General features: G+C 38.0%; 1 protein-coding gene across 1 annotated transcript; it reads right to left on the bottom strand.

Moving 5' to 3' along the window:
• Positions 1-14660: 14660 nt before the first annotated feature.
• On the bottom strand, positions 14661-15573 carry LOC140765306 (transcription factor bHLH149-like). Its single transcript, XM_073104319.1, has one exon. The coding sequence runs from the start codon at positions 15474-15476 to the stop codon at positions 14919-14921; it is 558 nt and encodes a 185-aa protein (XP_072960420.1). The 5' UTR covers positions 15477-15573; the 3' UTR covers positions 14661-14918.
• Positions 15574-25966: the final 10393 nt, after the last annotated feature.

The following is a 25966-nucleotide window of genomic DNA, read 5'->3' as shown; positions in this document are numbered from 1 at the left end:
ATGTGTGTTCTTTTTAGTTTGCGAGTTTCTTTTGTTTCGTTTTTTTTTGTTTTCATTTACTCTGAAATTTTCTTTGGTTTTAGTTTCAGATTTATCGAGAGTTTTTGTTATAAATAAAAAAAAAATTTGATGCACTCCTAGATTCAATAATATTCTCTTGACATAAAAATATGATTTTTCTCTTGATTATGAGTTATTATAGTCAATTTTGTCATCTTGTAGTATATTGTTTCAATTTTGAATTTGTCACTCCCTCGACTTCTATAATAATAAATTTTTAATGCCTCATAACGTATGTGTATTCTTGAGTGAGCATGATATCATGAATATTTTTTTTAAATAGCTCTCTATTAACTTTGATTTGCACAGTTTGACCTCATGCTTAGTTATCAAATATATTTTTATAAAAGATCAATGAAAAGGGCTACAATGAGTTAGTGTGAAAGCCGTTTTGTTTCGAGTCCAGTTTGACTCAGTACATTATTTACAAATTTAACAAAAAAAATATGATATATGTGAATTTCTTCTTGCACATCATTTGATTTGTACTACAAGAAAATGGCTACTTACTCATGTGTGAAAGCCATCATTGCACATATATGGTTCAATAAAAAAATTACAGGAAAAATTCCTGCTGTATTATGGAGAATAAGTCGAAAAGTGCAAACTTTCTATACTAAGTCGGTTTGACTACTGTGTTGCATCATTGTTTATATAGTAAAGTTTGTTTAAGAAGATTGGTTCATGTTATCTATGCTCATCTTGCATATGTATATCGTTATGATCAATCAAGATTAATGTAATTTTGAGTGATGCATTCGAATTGATTATAATATGCTTTTGATGATTTGATTGATCTTGTATGACTTATTTCATTTGATTGTCATATTCTATGTCTTGATTATATTTTGGAATTCTAGAAGTGCATCTCCAAAAATATTTTTACCTTGTTTTTAGTTTAAAAATAAAAAAAAGGGCGTTCGAACGAGGATTGTTGAGTTCGAACGCGGCGCGTTCGAACGCGCGGACTGGTACGTTCGAACGCACGCGTGGGTTCTTTAAATATTGCGTCCGAACCCAAGGGTTTCATCTTCCATTCTCCAAACCCTAAAAACCCTTCATTTTCCCCTTCTCAAATCTTCAAGATCTTAGTGTTTTTCATCGAATTTTTCACTTCAAATCCTTTTTGGGGGTCGATCTCCTCCGGATCTAGTGTCTTTCAACCAAAATTTTGAGTTTCTCCCCACATTTGCAAGGTATGATCATCCATTATTCTTTTTCAATAAACTTGCTTGATTTTGAGTGATTTGTGCGTTCTCAACTTTTGATCACGTTAATGTTCAACTCTTGATGATTCTTGTGAGATTGAACGTGATATCTTAGCATTTTTCAAGTGCAAGATGTTTTTCCTTTTGGGGCTTCATGGTTTTTCCCATTTTTCTTTGGATTTCTTGCTATTTTTTTTTGGTTGCTTTCGGAGATGTATTGAATATTGAAACGTGTTTTCTTTTCAAGAATGCCTAAGAAAACGACAGTGACCAAGAAACCAAGGCCGCCTTCCTCGCCATCCTCGGCTCCCAAGTTTTCTTCAACAACGGCTGAGGGTCGTTACAAGCATAATTTTGGCACCCGTCCTGTTATCTGTGAAAGACCCGTAGTTATATCTGATTTTTCTGAGTTGGGGATTGAACAGATCTTTACTGAACGTGGATGGTTATCAGTGTGTCGGATGAGCGGGACTGCTTATGTGGAAGTTGTTCGAGAATTCTTTAGTAATGCCACGATTTATGATCACTGTATACGTTCTACTGTTCGTGGTGTATCTATATACCTGGATTCCGATGTTATTCGTGCTGACCTGAGTTTGCCTGATGGTGAGTTTCAGTATCCGACGTCTGCTCCACTCCCTGATATAAATGACTATGCCGGTACAGTCCTGATCAAAGGGGAACGTTGGAAAGGTAACATGATGCCGCATGCAAGGCTGACATCTGTGGCTCGCATGCTTCACCTCTTTTGTCTATACAATGTCACCCCCAAGACTCGCCATTCCAGCATTAGTTTGGATCGTGCGTTCCTTCTTCATGCCATGTTATCGGGAGTCTCTATTGATTTAGCTGCCGTGATCTATGATTCCATTCTCTCAGCTGCACAGAAAGAAGCACCTCGTGAGGGATTACCTTTTGGCATTTTTCTTACCACTTTGTGCACTCAGAGTGGGGTGCGAGTAGATGCTTCGGAACCTTCTCTTACTTCGCAGAAATCATTGGATCGGATTACTCTGAAGCGGAGTCAAGCTTACGACCAGACGTCTCCTCTCAAACCGTCCTCTTCCACCGCTGGTCGGTCATCGCATCTCGACAGTTCTGATGATAGCTCTGCCGATGACTCATCTCCCACTGAGGGGGAGTTACCACAGTACTCGGACCGGTTCGATCAACTTAGTACTCAAGTGCAGGATCTCTATTCCGCGGTGAATGATCTACGTACTGAGCAAGTCCGTCAGGGAACTGTACTTGATTCCGTGTTGACGATTCTTCATCGTCAGTTTTCTCTGAGTTCCTAGTCTTTGGCATTTGTGCCAAAAAGGGGGAGAGTGTTTCAGTGTTTAAGTGTCTAGGTGTGTAGGGGGAGTATGGGCATAGGGGGAGTTTAGTGGAGTTTACTTGATGGTTGAACTTGGCATTTGAAACTTAACTTAACTTGAAGTAATTGTGATAACGTGTGTTTAATCTTTGTCTGTTTAAATTTTTGCTCTTGTGATAACTTGTGTTTTGATTTTTTTTTATTTCAAGTTATTTTCACTTGATCTTGGATTGGTATATGTTTCCTTGCAGGGATTGATGTGCAAAATATTCTAGACTTGTTGATTGCTCAGTTTGAAGTCATTGTAATATCTTGTAACCTAAGTGTTTTGTCACAAATTGCCAAAGGGGGAGATTGTTAGGTTTTTTATTTATTGGCAATTTTGTACAAAATATTCTAAGTGTATTCTTTCATGTATTTGAGCTTTACACAAGTCTAGAATATCACTGGTGTGAAGAATTGCAAGATCATTGGAGAAAAGCCTCGCGTTCTCACCGCGTTCATAAACGCGTTCGAACGCGGGCACTGCGTTCACACAGACAGAGAGCCGCGTTCACAAGCGCGTTCGAACGCGGACACTACGTTCACACAGACAGAGACCCGCGTTCACAAACGCGTTTGAACGCGGGTACTGCGTTCACACAGACCGAGAACAGCGTTTATAAACGCGTTCGAACGCAACCTGAAGAATTCAAGCTGTCGCGTTCGAACGCACTTGGGCCCGTTCGAACGCACCTAAGATTAAGTTAGGCCGTTCGAACGCACTCGGGCCACGTTCGAATGCACATAGGAAGTTTGCAATTTATTAGATTTTCGTGAGTACGAATATGACTTGGATTTGGCTCTTTCTTGGAGATCATATATAAGGATAGTGTTGCCCTAACCTAGGGTGGTTGAAGAAGATTATTCAAGGAGACTTTTTGGAGGCTACATCGGTTCTTCAACAAACAAGGCCCTTCGCATCTACAAATCTTAATCTTTCGTCTTAAGGGCTATCTAGACGAAAGATCAATCTCGAGGGTTACTGAGATTGGACTTCAATCACAAGAAGCAGTGAATCGTGGGTTCTAGCGATCAAGACTGAGAGGAACAAAGTCGTTTGGATCGACGGGTTGTTTTGTGAGTCAGTCTTGTAACTGATATTATCATAGTGATTGGTTTTGATCCGAGTTTGGATCCGTGGTTTTTTTCCCGTTTGGGTTTTCCACGTTAAAATCTTGGCGTTCATCTTTACTTTCGTTTTTAATATTTCTTCCGACTTTTACTTAAGTGAACGAGAAGTATCATTGCCTAGAGGTTAGATACATACGTGTGTCTAGGGGTTTTTCATCATCGTATGCAGAATTGCCAACATCTCTCTCTCGTAAGTCGATAATTGCTGAGATTTTTGTGATAAAGCCTTGCTAAAGAAGGCAATGGAATGTCCTCTCTGCACTCGTATAGCTCCTATTCCAACTCCCGAGACATCACATTCTACAATGAACTCTTTGGTGAAGTTCGATAGTGCTAAAACGAGCGCCGTTGTCATTGCTATTTTTAGTTTTTCAAAGGCTGTAGTGGTTTCATTCGTTCATTTAAAAGAGTTCTTCTTCAACAAAGAAGTGAGAGGAGCAGCGATCTTACCGTACCTAGCGATGAAGCGGCAATAATATCCGGTCAGCCCCAAAAATCCTCTTAATCCGATGGTAGTAGTAGGAATAGGCCGAGCGGTCATGTATGCAACATTTTGAGGATCCGCCGCTACACATTTCGCTGAAATGATGTGGCCTAAATACTCTACTTGTGGTACTCTCCATAGGCACCTGGACTTCTTGATCTTCAATTGGTTTTGCTTCAACAAATTCAGCACATCCCCCAAATGCCGCCAATACTCAAATTCAGTTCTACTATACACCAAAATGTCGTAAAAAAATATCAAGGCATACCTTCGCAATAGAGGCCGAAATATGATTCATGAGGCATTGAAAAGTAGTTGGAGCATTGGTGATACCAAAAGGTATAGTCGCCCCTGCAAGCTTGTCTAGCAGCTCCTCTATAACTAGAATGGGATACCAGTCCTTGAAGGTAATAACGTTTAGTGCCTGATAGTTGACATAAAAATGCTGCACCAATAGCATGGGGGATGAGTATGAGCTATGACTTGGTTGTATGAGGCCTTGCTCCAACATCTCGACTACCAACTTAGAGATAACTTCCTTTTGCACATGTGGATACCGATATGTGCAGCCTCGGGCACAATCTCAATGCGTGGTCTAACATTCTCCTTCGTGGCAACTCTTTTGGCTTCTCAAACAGTCCAGCAAATTTGTCTAATAAATTAGACAACTCAATTATAGTGTCTAGACTTATTTCAGGCTTATCTCCTGCTGGTCCTAACTGAACAAGATATGCCAAATCACTAGCACATGGCAGCCCCACCATCGACTGCATCGTAGGAATCGGTGGAGATCGAACGCCATCAGGCAGCACATCTTTGTTTTCTTGTTTAAATTTCATCCACATTGCTCCGAAAATCAAAAGTGACGGGTCCCAAGCTTTATAACCACTGAGTACTAAGGACAATGTCCGCTCCTCGCAGTGCCAATGGATACAAGTCCACAATAATATCGTGTCCTTACACCCGTATACTGACCCGGTGACACAAGCTCTCTGCCTTAAGCTTCGTGTTGTCTCCAATAGCAACGTCAAATCCCATGGTCGGTTTGGCATCCTGTTATGATCCCCTTAGGCTAAGGTTCGATCACTTCCAATTCTCTGATCTGGACTAGATCTGGCACGGAACTTTGTAATAAGATCTCAATATATTTTGCCGTCGGATCGATGTGAAATTTTTATATGTGGTAGCCCCAGAAAAGATCTTTCTAACAAATCTAGTTTTAGGCAAATCGGATGTGGGGATCTTGAAATATTATCCGATTAGTGGACGAACATCAGGATGGTCTGTTTAGGATCCGTGGATGGAGGCATGAGATCCTAGGTGATGGTGGTTGGTGGAGGACCGGCATTAATGGGGTGGCACCGGTGAAAAGTGGTGGAGGAAGGGTTATGGTCGATGGAAGGGTTAGGGCAAGTGTCGGATAGATTGAAAGAAGGGGGAGGAGAGAGCCGCCCCTAAGGGTCTAGGGTGATTGGCCGGTCGACGGGGGTTAGAAGCGGCGTCGCCGGGGATTGAGGGAACGAGAGCGAAGAAGACGAAGGAGATAAGGAAAAACTCAATTCTCAATAATCAATAATGACCTCTGGTTACCATCCACACCCTTTTAGAGGCTAACCAACAACTCAAAATTAACCCTAAACAATACAATTGTCGCCGACCGCGTACAAACGCGCCCAATCGCGTTCGAACGCACCTAGTTCGCTTTTCTCTGGATTTGCGAACACGATGCAGGCGTTCGAATGCGCGATCGAACGCGCCTATTTCTTACTTCTCTAGATTTGCGAACGCGATGCAGGTGTTCACAGTGCATTCGAATAAGGCGTTCGAACGCACAATGCACACTCCTCACCCATGTTCACAACCCTGTTCACAACCGCGTTCGAACTCACTTCACCCGCGAATGCGACTTACAGAAAACTTATTTTCATGAAAATTAAACACTAAAATAAGAAATAAAAATACTTCTAAAGTGAATCCATGCTCAAAACGACATCGGTGAAGTCCGAATCGTATCACATCCATGCCCAATCTCCTCACTAACCTTTCGTCTAGAAAGTTGTATGTACTCTCCGAATTAGTGAGGATGTGCACATAATGCTTTCTAACGAGTCTGTCTACCCGTAATGTCCTCGACACGGAAGTACTCGAGTATGCATCGTAACTCATCAATTTGGTATCAGAGCTAGGCGAACCTCAGATCTCCATTAATGGTGGGAACAAGATGACATCAACAAGGAGAGAGCACACTGATAAGGGAAGACTCAATCCACGATAACCCTAACTGTGAGGCCGATTCTTTTGGAGCGACCATGGCAGGACCGAGTCAACCAACGTCCATGGGTATGAATATGGGCTTAGCGGATGAACTTAGGGGCATGTTTCAAACATTGTTGCATAGAGTTGATAACATGCAAAAGGATCACAATGAATTCAAGGAAGTCGTGAATCGATTGGGTTCGTCATCTCCTCGACGACGAACAGAGTTTCAAGAAGGATCAGTGGTGGGACCTCATCAAATCGATACCCCATCGAACTGATACCCCACAGGTCCAAGTACGTCATATGAGTGTCAATGATCTCCTTTTACCTATGCCTACACATCATCCTCCACCTCCGTTACCAAACCCAAGGCCGACGGTGGTGGAACCCGAAAGGCGTGCGGCACCGGTGTACTTCGTTGATGAGGAGGATTGGCACTTTGAGGATGAGATTGATCCCTATGGAGATGGTGATGGACGTGCTCGAGGATTTAGAGAAGGTGATCAACATGCACAAAGGTTTAGACCTGAACCAAGGATCTTTCGCGAACCCGACAATGCTATTCGAGGGAGAACTGCACGTTTGGACTTTCTAAAATTCCAAGGCGGTGATCCAATGGATTAGGTGTTTCAAGTTGAATAATATTTTAATTATCAAGGTACAGCAGGAGATGCAAAAGTCCAGCTAGCAAGCTTTCACCTCCAAGGAATGTCATTGTATTGATATAGATTGGTTATTCGTGGTGGAGGATTTACCGGATGGGCTGATTTTTGTAGGAGGATTACACACAGATTTGAGACAGCGGCATATGAAGATTTTGCTGCCACATTAAGCAAGATGGTTCAGAGGACTACCGTATTGGAGTACCAAGATGAGTTTGAAAGAGTTAGTTGTCGTTGTGAGCCACCGTGTCCCGAAAGGACATTGATGAGTACATTTATTTCAGGGCACTGGGAAGAGATACAAGCGAATGTTCGTGCTCTATGTCCTACTAGTCTTGAGAAGGCCTTTGAGAAGGCCGTGAGGATGGAACAAAAGCATTGGGCTTTAAAGATGGCAACGAAAAATAATTAGGGCAACTGAGATGCGCTGTTTGCACCTAGAACGCCGGCTGGAAATTTTATGGTTTCAAAAATAGTGTCTGCGAGTACTAGACCGCGACAACTTTTGAGACCTTCTTCAGATGTTAGAGGAGGTACTCAACCCCTTGTTCGAACTCTCACACCTGCCCAAGTAGAGGAGCGAAGAGCAAAGGGTCTTTGCTTTCGATGTGATGAGCGTTTCACCCTCGATCGTCGGTCTTCTAAATTGATCGGGAGTGTGATGTTTATCAATATTCTTGAGGAGGATGATGAGGAGTGTCCGGAGGAGGTCCATGAGGAGGCCGTTGTGGAGAGCGTGAAGGAAGATATCCAAGCTGAAATATCAATGCATGCATATTCAGGTACTTCCACGCTGAAGACGTTATGGGTAGACAGACTCGTTAGAAAGCATTGTGTGCACATCCTCATTGATTCGGGGAGTACACACAACTTTCTAGATGAGAGATTAGTAAGGAGATTGAGTTTGGATGCTGAACCGACCACGAGATTTGACGTTGCTATTGGAGATGGCACAAAGCTTAGGGCGGAGAGCTTGTGTCGTCGGGTCGGTATACGAGTGCAAGGACACGACATCATTGTTGACTTATATCCGTTGGCGTTGCGAGAAGCGGACATTGTCCTTGGTGCTAAGTGGTTATAGAGTTTGAGACTCGTCACATTTGATTTTCGGAGTATGTGGATGAAATATAAATAAGGAAACACATATGTGCGGCTTGATGGTGTTCGGTCTTCCCGGATTCCTACGATATAACCTATGGTAGGGCTACCTTGTGTGTATGATTTGACCTATCTTTTTCAGTTAGGACTAGTAGGAGATAAGCCTCAAACGAGTCCAGGTACTACCATTGAATTGCCTAATTTATTAGATAATTTTTGTAGACTATTTGAGGAACCACAGGACTTGCCACCGGGGAGAGCGGTGGACCATTGTATAGAGATTGTACCTAGGGCTGCATCGGCGAACGTGAGGTCATATCGGTACCTACATGTGCAAAAAGAAGTTATCTCAAAGATGGTAGCCGAGATGTTGGAGCAAGATCTCATTCAACTAAGTCATAGCTTATACTCATCCCCCTTGCTATTGGTGCGAAAAAAGGATGGGACATGGTGTTTTTGTGTCGACTATCAAGCACTAAACGCTATAACTGTCAAGGATTGGTATCCCATTCCGGTTATCGAGGAGTTGCTGGGCGAGCTTGTAGGGGCGACTATATTTAGTAAGCTTGACTTGAGGGCCGGATATCATCAAATTAGAGTTCACCCGGTGGATGTGAACAAAACTGCATTTCGAACTCCGGACGGCATTACGAGTTCCAAGTGATGCCTTTTGGTCTCACCAATGCTCCAACTACCTTTCAAGGCTTATGAATGATATATTGCGGCCTCTCTTGCGAATGTATGTCTTAGTATTTTTTGACGATATTTTAGTGTATAGTAGGACTGAATTGGAGCATTGGCGACATTTGGAGGACATGCTGAATTTGTTGGAGTAAAACCAATTGAAGATCAAGAAGTCCAAGTGCTTGTGGAGAGTACCAAAGGTGGAATATTTAAGCCACATCATTTCAGCAGATGGTGTAGCGACGGATCCTCAAAAGGTTGCATGTATGACCGCTTGGTCTATTTCTACTACTACCACCGGATTGAGAGGATTTTTGGTGCTGACTGGATATTATCGATGCTTCATCGCCGGATATGACAAGATCGTTGCTTCTCTCACTTCTTTGTTGAAAAAAGACTCTTTTAGATGGACGGATGAAGCCACTATATTCTTTGAAAAATTAAAAACAGCAATGATGACACCCATTTTAGCGCTACCGGACTTCACCAAAAAATTCATTATGGAATGTGATGCGTCGGGCATTGGCATAGAAGCTGTACTAATGCAAGAAGGATATCCCACTGTCTATCTTAGTAAGGCTTTATCATAAAAATCTCAGCAATTATTAACTTATGAGAGAGAAATGTTAGCAATTCTGCATGCGGTGACAAAATGGAGGCCTTATTTGATCGGTAGACGATTTATTATTCGAACCAATCAAATGAGCATTCCATACTTTATGGGACAGCGTATACATACTCCAGCACAGTAGAGATAGGTAATAAAATTGCTAGGATATGATTATGAAATCCAATATCAGAAGAGAACAAAAAATAGAGCGGCGGATGCACTATCGCGCCAACTTGATACCGCCGAGCTTGCAACTTATTCTTCGCCTACCTTTTCCTTCCTTGACGAGCTGAGATATGCATATATTTCTGACCCAAATATTTTGAGATTGTTACAGGAGGTGTTGGATGATCTAGAGCGCCATCTAGAGTTAGAGAATCGAGGCGGTTTGCTGTTGGATTGTGGATGCATTCGGGTGTTGGAGCATATTAGTCCGATTACATATCGTTTGGAGCTACCGGATGGGCCGAGAGTGCATCCTATCTTCCATGTTTCATTGCTAAGGGTGCGCATTAGAGATTATGAGATCGTTTGATCAATTCTACCGGTGCCATTGGAGGAGATAGAGATTGTAGAGCCAGTTCGACCGAGTACTTGCTAGACGCCGACGATGACATAGTACCAGATTAGAGATGGAGATTCTAGTTGAGTGCCTTGGCAAGCATCTGATGATACGACATGGAAGTTGGAGACTGATATCTTGGAGCATTTCCTTGACTTTTCACCTTGAGGATAAGGTAGGGGAAACGTGGTGGGCTGATACACTTAGTTAGGATCTTTTCTTATTGCATTAGGTGTTTATTTTCATTAAAATAAAATTTGTGTAGGTCACCTTCGAACGCAGGTGGGGTCGCGTTCAAACACCCTTGTGAACCCTTACATTAGGTTCGCAAATACAGAGAACATATATTTTGCGTTAGAACGTGGTCGGGCGAGTATGGAAGGCTCCCTCGACTGTCGAGTCACCCCTCTTCTTTGGATCTTGACCACTTCGTTCCCTTTGTCTACTTCCCTTAATCACTTCCATAATCCACCCTCATCTCCATACCCATCCATAACTCTAACATCCACTTCACCCGTCACCGCCACCATCACCCACGTTATTCCATATTTTCGTTCATTCTACAGTTTGAATCTGTAATGGGCATAAATACAAAAGTTGTATATCAGGAAGTTATGGATCCAACTCAATTGGTTTCGTAATTTTCTGACTATTGGAGAATATCTGACAAATATTTTTCTATGATTGCATAAACTGATTTCTGTAATACATTCAGATCTTGAAGGAATCTTAGCGTAGCCTATCTTTGGTTCCAGATCATATCAATTTGGTATCAAAGCTCATCAAGTGGTATCAAAGCCTATCAATTTGGTATCAGAGCCTATCAGTTTGCTACATGAATGGTAAACATGGGACACTATACGACCATTTGTATGACTATCAACCCCCTCACACACCGGCCACCATCTAGCCTAGAGCCTCACCACCATTGACTATCCTCCTTTCCTTTCCTTGCTCGCCCACCTATCCACTAGGTACATATCAATGGTATCAAAGCCACTTTTCCTCAGCTACATGCTAATGACCAAATCTATGGCGGTCGATCTGAATGCGGGACACAAATTGAGACCTATGACACCACCGGTCTCACTGACGCGATGCGCTAAATCTCAGCCCGCTTTCCAACAAGTATTAGGAGATTTTTTGATCGTGCTCATAATGATGCAAACAACGCTACTCGACATTCATGACATCCTTGTTGTTGTGGACTGAATCTCGGAGGGCAAGTCTAGTGTGATTGTAGAAATGCGATCTGGCAGTCTAGGAAGAATATTTGTTAGATATTCTTATGTCATTAAAAAATTACAAAACTATATGGGTTATCTTTGTAACCTCCCTATAAATATTTTTTATATTTAGTTTTTTTTATTCAGACTTATTTGGGTCTAATCTCGATGAAGGGCCAATGATGGTGTTGGTAGCGGGTAAAGGTGATTGTTTTAGAGGGCAACGATGGTGGATCAACTTGCAGATAGGGATGACAACATTGATGTAGATGGCGGTAGAGGTGGGTCTGATATTAGAGGGGAAGAGGAGGGGGTAGGTTCGGGTCCTAAAGTGAAGACCGGGGTGTGGGTGGGGCGGTGTGTGGTGGGGAAGGAGGAGGGCCGACCAAGGTGGTGATGGTAACTTGGGTTTGAGGAGAGGGCTACGGTTAAGGAGAAGAGCGAGAGACTGAGAGGAAGAAAAATCATTTCAATTCTTTTATATTTTTCTCAAGTTGCACTCCACATTATCTAAAGGAGGCTAACCTAACTGGACTCAAGTTAATCTAACTTAACTAGATTGAGTAAGACTCATACTCTTACTACACTAGTTTACTTGATTAAACCAACTAATCGGCTTAAGACTCCTACTCCTACTACACTAGTTTACTTGATTAAACAAACTAATCGGCTTAAGACTCAGACTCCTAATACACTAGTTTACTTGATTAAACCAACTAATCAGGCTTAAGACTCATACTCATAATACACTAGTTTACTTGATTAGACCAACTAATCGGCTTAAGACTCATACTCCTACTACACTAGTTTACTTGATTAAACCAACTAATCGACTTAGCTAGACTAATTAATCAATTTAACAATTTGAGTGCAAAGGGAGGTTTGTGATGATTTTGAAATCTTTTAAATAGTAGGTATCCATGTCTTGGACTCAACAAAATAGCAAGTTCTATAAATAGTAAATGTCTAAGCTAAAATAAGTAGGCTTGACCCAATGCATCTAATGCCCCCTGATGTGATCCGAGTTAACCTGATTTATATCACTCGAGGATATGTCTCGAACGCTTCTAAAGGCGCTATAAGGAGGCACCCTCTAACGACTAACGCTGGCCAAAGGACAACAGCTAGAGCAGGTTGACCTTATGACCAAGCCATGGCTGCCCCGGTCCGTGCAGCGGTTTCCCCACACAGCCATTGCTGAACTTTGAAGAGGATCTAGATCAGACGCTAGACCCATGTCTAAGAAGGCCAATCTTGCCCACGTCCACACTAAGAAGAGCAATAGCAGCGGCAAACCAATATCGATCTCTAGTAATACTGCACTTTGTGGAAGATAAAATGTGGGCGAATCTTAAGGATCCAGGACCTCGATGGCCACAACTAAGAGTTTTTGGTGAATATTACAGAGGCCAAAAAGCAGATCCACATGAAGACGATCATGGGATGGGGATCTAAGAAAGAACCATGTGACTAAATTTTTCAAAGTTCAATTGGAGAGATATAGTTGATTGGATCTACTGCACTGAACAATTTTCTCTATACCAATGAAAACTAGAGACCCACAAAGTCCTTTACCAAGTGGCATAGTAAGTGCTTCAGATGAGTTTGTGGAAGTCTTATGCAAATTCTCGAGGGTTAACATGTGCAATCAATTTACCATGATAAAAAAAACTCTTTTGGGGATCTTTTCTCTATAGCTGGTCAACATATGGGATTAGTTGAGAGACTTGATCAGTCAGTTTCAGAGGTCGCTAGCACACTCAATACACTTGGCCTTCCTATCAAGCAGCTATTGGTTTATTGAGCTTTCCTAAAAATGTATTAGGGATCTTCTTATATTCATGCTATGTCATGAAGAGTGTTAAAGTTCATCAATGCCTAGTGTTTATTATAATTAATGTTGTAAGGTAAGCTGCATGGACTATAGATCTTGTACTACAGTTGAGGATCTGCGCAATGGAAGGGAGGCATAAATTGATGTTATTTGATAATTTAATGAGAAGTGTAAATTATTGGCTTAATTAAGAGACATGCATGATATTTGAAGTTAACAAAGCATTGCAAGTGAAATAGAATATTGATATTTAATGTATGAGTATCTTCAACGAAAGTCAATGAATAATGGCTAACTTGTGATCATCAACAAAAATTTTAGGTTTGTCGGAATTCTTCTCTGACTTTGAATTTGTTCCCGCTCAGCATCTCTGTCTTAGATGGCCCTTCTTTCTCTGACTATGAGTTGATGTTGGCCTTCTTGCTCCGGTTTATTTCTCCGATTCATTTTGATACTTCTATTATAAAATAGATAATAGCATATATATATTTGCTCCTAAAATGTGAAATACAATAATATGTTAGTCAGAATTTCATGTTGCCTATTTGATTTTGCTTTTGCTAATTTTGTATCCATTAAGAATTTTGGTAAGGTATCAACTAGATTATAATCTTAGATCACGTAGATAAATTAGATTCTATTGTTTGGGTTTGGGTTTGGGTTTGGGTTGGAGCTGAGAAGGAAGAAGGGTTTATATTTGGGTTAGAGGAGGACAAAATATTTTTATTGGGGTTGAGAAGGAAGAAGGATTTCAATTTAGTTTAAACATGTGGAGGAAGAAAAAGAATCAAGGATATTTTGATCATATAATAAAGTAAATTTCCATTCTAGAGGCATAGTTGTTATAAAACTAACTAAAACCTCTCATGTGCATCATATACACGATCATTTTGGATCAAAAAGTAGAACGGAGGTATAAAGAAAGGGCATTAATTTAGGTGATCTAGTTGTGTTTCAAAACTTTAAGGAGTTACTCTGATATTAGACTCTAGTTCAAAAGATGTAAATAATAACAACAACCTAATAATGAGTGCAAGTAGCTGTTGAACTTTTCAAGGAAGATATTGTTCCAATCTCTTTCAATGGAATAGCAGCAGATTCACAACTAAAAAAGATAGTAAAAGAAATAGTTTGCTTAAGAGGGTCATCAAGTTTCCCACGGACCTACAGGGAAATCATGGGTTTCACATGACAAAGTAAGAGGGAAGTTTACTTTGTGTGGCCATGTCCAAGTTCCATCAAGTGTAATTAGCTATCTGATAGGCATCTATTGCAAAGCAAGTAAACCAAAATTGCATTATGCAATCAAACACCCATATTTCAATACATTTCAATTGAACAAACAATGGAAAACAAAAGGAGGAGGAAACTATGCTATACAGATTCTTCAAGAGGGGGAAAAAAAAAGGAGAGGACAAGAACAAGTATCCTAAATTGAGCATCCCAGCATCAACATATAAGACTTTGGAAGTAGTTCAACTATTCCATTTAAGAGAAGCACCTGCAGTACTATGCTAACTCTTCCATTTCACCCCACAAATATCCAAGAGATGATTGGAATTAACAACAATAAAAGAATCCAAGGTACATCTTGTAAGAAGCAAGAATCAGAATGGCATATACAAAAGAAGGTGTCCCCAATTTACAACAACAACAACAACAGCAAAACCATCTAAATCACTTTAACAAGTTTTTTTTTTTTTCAGATTATTCACCTCCTCCAGAATAACAAAGGCATCATCAGTTTTCCGATGGCGGCGCCGCCGCAATAGTCGCCGCTGAGAGCGCGTCGGCGAGTGCGCGCATCGCCTTCACCTGCATCTCCAGAGCCGCCAGGTAATCCGCCGTCTCCTCCAGCAAGCTTGTTGCCGGCAGCTTCCGACACCCCGGCACCAGCCGCGCCAACACCCGGAGCCGCTCCCTCACCTTCTTATCCTTCGACGCCACCGGATCCGCGGCCAACTTCCCGCCGGGGCGCGGCCTCCTACGGCGACGGATGCAGCCGCCGGCCTTGAGGAGGACCTTTCGGCGCCGGCAGCGGCTGAAGAGGATGGCGCGGCTCCAGCGCGACTGGCCGCGGGCGGTGAGGGCGAGAGCGGAGTCAGCGGCAGCCTTGACTGCGCCAGCTCCGGAGCCGGCGGCGGGGAGTGATTCGAGGAGGCGGCGGCCGTAGAGGCGCTCCTGGGCCACCGTCCGCCACTTGATCGGGGCTGGGATTTTCGGATCGCACCGCGGCTTTTTCCGTGCGTCGGCTCCGTTGGACGAAGACGACGGAGTGGAGGAGGAGACGGAGATCATGATGGATTTGGCCGCGGTGATAGAGAGAAAAACTCCCAGCAAAATGAAGGGGGAACGGGGAACGGGGAACGGGGGTAAGGGAAATGCGATGATATATTATGGCAAAAGTCGGGTTGGTGCTTTATTATATGAAGTTATTACACATCACCACCTACATTTTGGTCTTATTGCATTTTATCAATAAGGCTAAATGCAAAAAGACCCACTTCCAATAAAGGATAGTGGTGGGAGGTGAGATTTTTGGATTAGTTTAGAGCATGTTTCTTCCATGTTCGAGAGGAAAGAATATAATTAATTGGAAGCATGAAACTGTTGTTTGATGGGGGCATGTGAATGGAGTGGAGGTCAAGTGGTGGCTCAGTTGGTACCTCAATTAATATATATATATATATATATATATATATATCTTGCCCCAATTCCTCCTGTGGTTTTTACCCTTCTTACATTTGGTTGTTATCTTTTGGTTTCACCGTATGCTAATGGTATGGTTAAAATATAGAGATAATTGTTTTTTGGTGTGATTTATTTTCCATACTATATTAACCCACAATTTGTGAATCAACTGCACAAAATGTGGGTGATGCTAAGGAGTAAGAGCCAAGCAACAGTAGACATATTAACAACTTACACACACACACACACATATATATATATATATATATAATATATATATATATATATATATATATATATATATATATATAACTAAGACGTATAAAATAAAAATATACTTAAGAAGATGGCAAGAATGCTAATCTAAAGTAACAAACCAACCAATGATTTGGATGATTAATAAACCCATATCTATTTGTTGGTTCTTACATATTTATATCTTTTATTTAAAAAGGGATTACTTAACTGCCAAGGAAAAAAGTAAAAAAAAAAAACTCATTTGATATTGGAGCTCAAAAAATTGCAAAAGATGTACCATATACGGATAGAACCAAACTCTGGAGCTAGATTGATTACCTTCTTCTAAACATCTATAGGGAAAGCTTTATGTTATTGGTAATGTCCCAAGCTTGGGTCTCTCTATTTAGGAATCTAATAAGTTTTAACCTGGGGGGTAGTGAATTAGGAAAGAAGCCATCTATCTGTATTTAAGTTAATGAATGTGAGATAGTGCGGATCCCCCTTAATATCAACACAAGTGAGGAGTAGCCATCAATAAAGAAGACAAATATACAAATGGGAGGGTTTGCTTTTGTCACATGAAGCAGACGGCAATGCCCGACAAACCCTCGCGTCTCTCGGCTTTGGTTTTTCCAATCACCTCAGTGCGAGGTGAGCCCTACCATGTTTCTCTCTCTCTCTCTCTCTCTCTCTCTCTTACTTCCTCTTTCCCCTTTGGCGGTCGCTTTACAGAGCTTTTTAAATGGTGTTATATTGCCAAAGTAGTTCGAGTCCTTGCTGTTGTGTTGATGCTGTTGATGTGCTGCAATAGTTTTTTCTCTTTTTTTTTTTTTTAATATTTTATACGATGGAGATTGAAGGGTTTGAGGGGCCACAGTGGGGTTGGATTATGTTTGGTGGGGCGAATGTATGTTGCCATTGACTGGATAAGAACGGATGCTATATCGTCTAAGAATGTTAATAAGGATTGAGTTTACCTGTTCTTGATTTTGTAAGTCTTTTTTCTTTTTTCTTTTTCAACATTGTTATGAAAATTTGTACCAAAAATGCAAATACTAGAGGTTTTTGTTTTTGTTATTTAGGCCCGTTTTTAGTTTTCTTTATGGATGAGGCATTTTTTTTTTTAAGTTTGTCCTTCTACTACTGTTTTAGTGCTCATTAAATATTAATTAGATAATATAATAATAGATAGATGACTCATACCTTTTTCAATTCCTCTTTTGCTGTTTCTTCTTCTTTATTTTCTTTTCCATTGGTGCTTTTTTCTTTTCTTCTATTTCTTCTTTCTATCTATCTTCTACTTTTCTTTCTATTCTATGTGCAAGTATTTCTAATCGTTCTATAATTAATAAAGTAAGAGACTAATTTGAGATAGAAGTGAGATAATTAAGATTAACTAAATAACCAAAAGTTTTATCATCAATCTTTTAAAAAAAAGATAATTGCTTAATTCAAATTTTTTGGTTTCGTCTAAAAAAAAATTTAATATATGTTGTCTAATATGGATAGTATAAATTAGCAAGGTATTATTTTATAAATATCTCTCAGAGATATGAAAAGTCAAAGCCTGAGTCAAAAATGAAAAATTGAATCTAAATTAGTTTAATAAAAATCTATTCCTACTAGCTCTAGAAAAATATTGAATAAGAATTGAACTATGAAGCCGAAATCAATTAGAAAATTTTGAATCTTACTCTAATAATGAAAAATGAACATAAGTCAGGTTTTAGAAAACCATGTAAAAGTAGAAAACTGAAAACCAAATACAAATAAGAAAAATGAACATTGTTAACACAAGACGACATGTTTTTTTTAAAGCATGAATAACTCCTCTCACATAGAGATGAGAAACTCATGGATCGACTCAAAACCGATCAATCTTATTTCACTAAGTAATAAAAATAAAACTTAGTTACAACCCCTCCTAACACTATAATGTGGTAATATTTAAACAACCTTTTGAATATGAACTGCTTGATTAACTATATTTGTGGAGAAAGAATTTTATCTCTTTGATTAGCACTCGAGAGATAGATTAATCTTCTAAAGCACAAGTGTTGTTGTGTTTGATTTTGACAAATGTTTAGGTTCTTCCAATACTATTGGATTGTCCTCACATGTAGCATAAACAATCATGTATGTATAAAAGTTTTTTCACTTATATGATATAAAATCTGGGATTGAAAACTCCTCTAAGATAAAAGTAAAAATTCTAGAATTATCTTCTTCTCAGCCGGTTATCCAACCTGTGACTTTTAGTTTTTAAATAGATATTATAAACATCCTTGATTTGTGCTAAGATAAGCCACCGAAAGAATCTCCAAAACTGTTTTCGAATCATAAGTTTTCTTTGTTCGGAACGCCACTTAAGTTACCTTGAGTGATGGTTTCCAGCCGTCAGGACGCCTTTGACCCCATTTGGATGCGCTTCTAAAACCTAAAACTTTAATCATTTTTCTTTATAATCTAATTTGATTTCTTTGCATGATCTGATCTTTTATAAACTATGTGACTTGTCCATATATGTAAATTTAGGTTGTACAATACAAATAAATATGACTTTGTTTACAAACTTACCATTATAAAATATCGCTCTTACAACCTCCTATTTAGCAATTTCATGATAATACATAATTTATAACTAATTCTCTAGAATTTATAATTTGTCTAATGGTCAAGACATATGACATAAGACATATGACATAAGAGCTTACTTTAGATTTGTTAATAAATCCATACAAACAACAAAAACACTAGAAAAATCTCATGAAATGCATGTCTTAATAAATTGAATAATATTGATATCACAAGGCAAATTTAAAAATATGCAATAAGCTCCTAACATATCAAGTCTATAATCAATAAGCGTAATATGCAAGAGCAATATTAAGTCAAGTACATGCCAAGGTAAAAATAGACAATCATGAGCCTAAGCAATGTACTACTTACTATTCCCTCCAAGTCCTGGAGAGAAAGAGAGAGAGAGTTAGAAATTGACAAGGAATACCTAAATTTTCCTTGGACAAATGAAGGGAGAAAATTAATAAACTATCGAGTAGTAAATGTCTCAGCCAAGCGATGCCATTTGCACGGGTGTATCAACTAAAATTCAAGGCTGGACAAGTGTTGTATCGTCACAAAATTTAGAATTCCTAAAGATTTAACTTTTCAAAAGTCTTAACCCTAATTTTTTAAACAAATCCAAGACTAGAAACCCATAGAAATCACATCGAATCACACAAAATAAAATATTTCAAGTAAAATCCGATACTTGAAATTAAATTTTTTCAATTTTTGTTAATTCCAAATATTTCAAATTTAATCTGTTACGATTCGGCTAGTTATGCCTTTTGTTTAACCTTTATTTTCGAAATAGTTTTTGTTTGGAAGAATAGGATTTCTAGTAGTTGTGTTCGAACGCGACTTCCTACGTTCGAACGCGACTATCGACGTCTACAAACGTTCACAAAAATAAAGAACGTGTTTAGTGCGTTCGAACGTAATCGACGAACTGCATTATCTTAGGAATATCTTTTAATTTTCTTAGAGTTATCTTTTAATTATTTTATTGATAGGTTAACATCTAAATATGTGGAAGGCAACCTAATTGAGGATCATTGATGAAATATTGAAGTTTCCTTCCCAACTCTCTTTGATTCCTCCAACAACATCCAATCTTAGACGTCGTCTTCTTCCTCCCTCAATTTGATTGTGTCGCCTTGCCTCTCAAGGACCAGTCCACTCTCTCTCCTTTCGTCTAACTTAATGCTCTACCCACCATCATAGTCATCATCTTCCACAAAACCTAACCATTATCTTCCTATTTCATTACTCACGTTATCTTATGCCACCATCTGACCTATGGTTAGTATTTGTCCCATAACTTTTGATCTACAAGTCCGATTGACTTGATCTTGGTTGTGTTGGATTACTTACTTACTTCAAGAGGAACATTCTATCCAAATTACAAATCTATTGGATGGTTAGATCTCCCATAACTCTCCTTGAAACTTTCGCGCTAAGGAGAATTTGGGCTGATCTTTAGATTGTTGCAATCTTATTATTCCTGAATCTATCATAATCAAAGATACTTTAAGTAAAATAGAAATATGTTAGACTTGAGATTTCAAAATCAATCAAAATATCTACCGATGAGCACTTTCCTATTACGCATGATAGTAAGTACTAAATTTAACATAGATCATATCATGCCCTACTATGTAAACATTGGTCGATAAATAATTAATTTAGGAGTCGTGCCACTAACATTATGCAATCAAGTAGACATTAATAATAATTTAATGATAATTTACTATGCATGCATTCTAGTACACTTGCTTCAAACATACAATAATAAAATATGAGTCACTATCCATGAAAGTAACATATAACTTATTTAAGAAAAACACACTGATAAAATATATAGGTAATCAATGTGACCCGAAAAGGTAAGTTTCCATCATTTTTCTTTTAATATTTTAATTTTTCTAAAAAAAGAGATCAAAAGGAGACATAAAAAAAAATGGAAACTAACCACATTGTATGATAATAAAATGTGCCGAATTAAAAATAAATTAAACCCTTTGAAATCCATAAAAATTCAATCGAAGGCCAAAATATGAAAACAATAAAAATTGCCCAAAACTGATAGCTAGAGATAAATAATTTTCAAAAAACTCCCTCACGCCGAACTAATCTAAGAGTGGATCACTCATGTGTACTACTTCGAAACGGTGCGATGAGGACTCCTCCTAATTCATGCAGTTTGAGTCCCCAACTTTCAATTATTCATAAAGATAATTGTAGAAATATTCAACTTAGGATAAATAAATGTATTGTCATATGAATGGTAGGCTACAAAACGATCCCTTTAAGATCTGGATTGATTGTAGGAAGCAGTCTGCACAATCGAGAGAAAATATTCATCAAATATTCGCCCATAATTAGAAAATTACAAAACCAAGTTGGATTGATCCGTAACTCCTTGATCTACATTTTTTGTATTTACTCTCTTCACAGATTCGAACCGCAACTGGGACGAAAACATGATAGAGTGGGGATGATAGTGGTAGTGATGAGTGGAGTCGATATTAGGGTTATGGATGATAAATGAGATGAGGGTGGATGGTTGATATAGTTTAAGGGAGACGAAGGGAAAGAAGTGGTCGAGATTCCAAGGAGGAAAGAGGACTCGATAGACAAGGGAGATTAGAAGTTAGAATAGACCTTGCCAATAGTAGAGGTGGCTGGTTGATGAAGACAGAGGAGGGAGATTAGTGTAGAGAGACTAGAGAGAGGATAAAGGAGGATAGAAACCAATATTTATTAAGCATAATAATTTTGGCTGCCATCTACACTTTTATAGAGGCTAGCCAACAAGCCAAAATATTAATTATTAACCCTAATTCTAATGGGCTCCCGTCGATCGTGTTCGAACGAGGTCGACCGCATTCGAACGCATAAAAGATGTTCTCTATGGATGTGAACTGATGCAGGCGTTCGCGCGTGAGTGTTCGAACGCGCCTGACCATATTCGAACACACATCTCATGTTATCTATTTTTGCAAACTGATGTAGGCATTCGAACGTGGTTCGAACACGATCTATAGAAAATTTATTTTAATAAAAATAAATAACTAATATAATAAGAAAAGATTCTAGTAAGGTATATCAATGAACTCATCATAGTTTTAGCTTTGTTTTTTTTTTCTTTTTCGAGACAATTGAGAAGTAGCAAGTATATTATCAAGAAAATATATAAGATGTGTCACATGTGCTAGGTGGAGGGAATCTAAATTTAATGTGATCTTTAGTGCCACAACTATGACAAATAAGAAAAAGAAAATTCTATAAATATTCTTCTCACTCATAGCACACATGATTATGGCCATACATGAGTCTCATAAAAAAAAGTATAAATGACATTACCTAGCTTTCGCGATGTAGAAGATATATCTAAGGAGGTGTTTCCGATGTAGTCATGTCCTTTGTTCCTCCATCCTTTTTTAGCACTAAGTGATCTCTTGCGTTACTTGGAATTTCATTTTTTAGTCAAAGAAGAAACAGATGTAGATGTATCAATTTTATAATTCAATCATTTTTTCTCTTTGCATTCTCTCGGTTGATTCTTCAATAAACCTGTAGAGAATTTTTAGAGAGATAGATTAGCTTTTAATGAATCAAACTCTAATTCCTTTAACTCTTATCTATATTTTTTTTTATGGATTCTTTTTCTAGATTTTACAAGTTCATGAATAATATATTCCAAAAATTTAATTTTATCTAAGGAAACTTTTTCGAAAAGTAAATCTTGAGAGAGAGATAAGGAGTTACTCAAATCTCGCTGAAGCTTTTGTTTTTCTTCTTTGAGTTGCTTCACTTCATTAGTCAAATTTGCTAGTCGTTTCTTCATCTCATCAATTCGGTTTTCACACACTTTGTCTTTCTTATAAGTTTCAAGATCACCTTTTCAATTTGTAAATCTCCTTAAATAAGCTTTGTAGGTAGCTTAAAGATTCATGTTGGTGTTCTCATCATCCTCTCTCTAAATATGTCAATCAAAATATAAGATATCTCACAAAAATTATTAATAGATAACAAGAATCTAGAGCTATATATTCTTAGAATCCATATATAATACTTGAAAATAATAAGCAAACAAATATAAAATAAATCAAATCAAGCAAGTAAATTATCTTTGACAATGATCACACCCTCTTTAATCACAAGTCAATATGATTAATTTGAGGGTGACCCACTTTGATACCATTTGAATGAATTATGCTTAGATGGATTTTGTCATAGATCACAGAACATATTTATTATTTATATTTTTATTATAATTTTAACGAATCAGAAATTTTGTAACAATGAAATGCAAAACAAAAAATGTATAGTAAGGAACATAAATTTTTTTTGTGCAAATTATCTAAAAATAGTTCATAAGAGCTCTAAAAAAAGCCAATTGCATATCCCTTGATAATACAGACTACAGACATCTTTGAGACACTATCACCAAAAAACATGTGCTCCTCACAGAGATAATATCCACATGGTTCTCACATGACATGTTGATATATATTTTCACATAATACTCAAATAGATAAACCAAAATTTACCAAAATAACATAAATAAAAATAAATCTGTTCCAATATCCATAAGCAGCACAACAAGCACCAAAATACATGTTTATACATTTACAAATATATAATAAATAGATAATTAATATAAAATCTATTTATCCTCCTTTTTATTTTGAAAGAAGGTCTGTAAATCAGACTTCATTACTGGGTGTAGTTACAAATCGCTATTAGCTGCTTTCTGTTCTAACAACTTGAAGTCTTGGAATGTTTAGCGAGCTGGGTGAGATAATGAGTGGAAAAATTATTATATTTGTTGGTAAAGCCTAATTTAATCCATGGGTTACTAGAGAGGATGAGCTTACAATCGAGCACCATGTGATAGATATTCTAATCCACATCATCAGCTTGAGAGTTAATCCATCTAACCATGGCTTGACTGTCACTAAATAGCCAAGTCCCATCCCTAGTTGGAAGTTTGCAGAGCTCCTTAAGGCCAACCAGAATAGCTAGAGCTTCTCCCTTAGGAGGCAACAAATAGTTACCGAAAAACACAAATTTTCCCTGTGTAGGAGCAGCCGGTGCAGGAGCAGCCGGTGCAGGTGGAAAGAAAAGATTTTCCTTCACTATTATGGCAATGTCCTAAGTCTAAAAAATGTGCCATAAAAAACGGTAAGCATAAGCCTAGTAAATATAATCCATAATAGCTTAATGTAATACAAAGTGAAAATAAATAAAATATACTTAGGTAATCAAAATCTACTCATAATGATAGCAAATGATTCTCATTATGATATTTGAAAGGTATATGTTATATCCCATTATATGCTCACTTAGAGTCTCAAGAGAATATCATATCAATAAGATGTTCTCTCAGAGCTCAAATATTATAGAATAGATATATAACTAGTGGTAATGTCACCAACATATGCCTTGCATTACTGCATGACCAATAGCCTGTGGCCAATCAGACTAAGGACCCTAGTCACAACTCATAAGTCCATACTCATATAGTAATCATTATAGCACACCTTTGAAGGATTACAAGCCTTTAGCTCAAAAAAGATGCTATAACCTTACATCATCAATTACTACTAGATATATATCTTAACCTTACAATCATAATTTAAAGATCATCAAATGTCTAATCTCTGCAATTGGTAGTGATTACATCTCCTCATACCCTATGTACAATTTGTCTGATTGTTCTCCCTGGAATAATGACCTCAGCTTAAGTCAGTAATATATCTAATATAAATATACACTCTAGTTTTAATCCTAACTAGGAGAGTAAAAGAACAATATGGAAATGAGATTAATGACTTAATGATTTATCATATGGTGCAGTATTTATAATCATAATAGCGTGACATGATTAACATGATCAAAGGACATATATAATGAATTGAGCATGAAATTATACCATATTTAAATTAAGGAATTTATAAATGAGGTAATCATAAATTGTATATAAACATGTTTAATGTCTATGGATAACAACTAATATACTCATTTAAACTTTATTTTCGTTAATTTGGTACACTACTCTTAGACTATAGAAAATTCACTTGCCTAAAGCATATCTGAACTGATAAGCGCTCCTTAAACAATAATGGCTCTTCTCTTTTTTTCTTCCACCATCATTTTCTTATTTGTTGTCTTAATGAGAGCAACCAAAAGGATTATAATTTTTAGACCTATAATCTTACCGAATCTTCTAATTAATATGGTAAATTAAATCAATTGGAGATTATTTGGGGAATTCATGATCAAAATATCATTGTACTATTAAGTAGACAGTTGGAGATGATTCTACTTTTTATTAGATCATTCTCAATTTTCAAACCCTAATATAAATAATAAAATAAACGATGAATAGATAAATTGTAAATCACCAAATAACCTTTCTAATATAAAAATTACATTGTTTCTATGTTACAACCAAAAGTTATGGCCAAAAACACCCATCAATTATCATAAAAGATGTTCAAGATATCCTCAAATCTTCATTAATAATTCTCCTAACTAAAGTTTGTAGACATTTAACTTAGCTTTCGTAACACCCGCCATCAAATACACGTGCCCTTCACGTGGGTAGAACCCACATGGTTATCATGTGACTTGCTAATTAATATTTCAATATAATATATAAGAGAAAACCTACATTTAACACTGAATGCCACAGCAATTCCCAAAATACATATCCATAAATAAATCATAATGCCCACGTAGGGGTTACAAGCCATCTAGCTTAATTTACAAGAATAATTAAATAATAGAATTATAAGCAATTCTTTACTAGCTCCTCTATGGACTCAAGGTCATCTACAAATCTGAAAATATTTTTACCAAACGGTGGTGAGCATAAAACTCAGTAAGTATCTATTTCTACGGTCTACAAGTAGTATAAACAAAGATGCAATAATAGGTAAATACGAATATGCACATCATAATCAAATAAATACATTAGTGCCACATACTCACATATTCTTGTAATGCGTATAAGCATTAGTAATTAATAATATAACATGCATCAATCTGGACTATCAAGTCTTAAACTTGAGCTCACACTAAGCTCCGCCTATGCCTACTACACCACATGAAATGCATCACCTCAGACTATTAAGTCTATAATTTAGGCTCATGCAGAGCTACGCTTGTAGGTCATATCAATACTCACACCTGACCACAGAATACCCACAAAAAAGGGTAGATTCTAATAGTAACTCGCCAGCCTATCACTCGGTGAACAACATGACCCATTATCCACCACCGAA

This window comes from Typha angustifolia, chromosome 8 (genome assembly GCF_048772165.1).
Source record: "Typha angustifolia cultivar Huaian chromosome 8, ASM4877216v1, whole genome shotgun sequence".
NCBI classification, from domain to species: domain Eukaryota; kingdom Viridiplantae; phylum Streptophyta; class Magnoliopsida; order Poales; family Typhaceae; genus Typha; species Typha angustifolia.
Note: the sequence above shows the minus strand (reverse complement) of the source record. Positions and strands in the feature narration are given on the sequence as shown.

What these genes read in the sequence shown, in the direction of transcription:
- LOC140765306 (XM_073104319.1), bottom strand. Translation starts at nt 15,476, where the DNA reads ATGATCTCCGTCTCCTCCTCCACTCCGTCGTCTTCGTCCAACGGAGCC.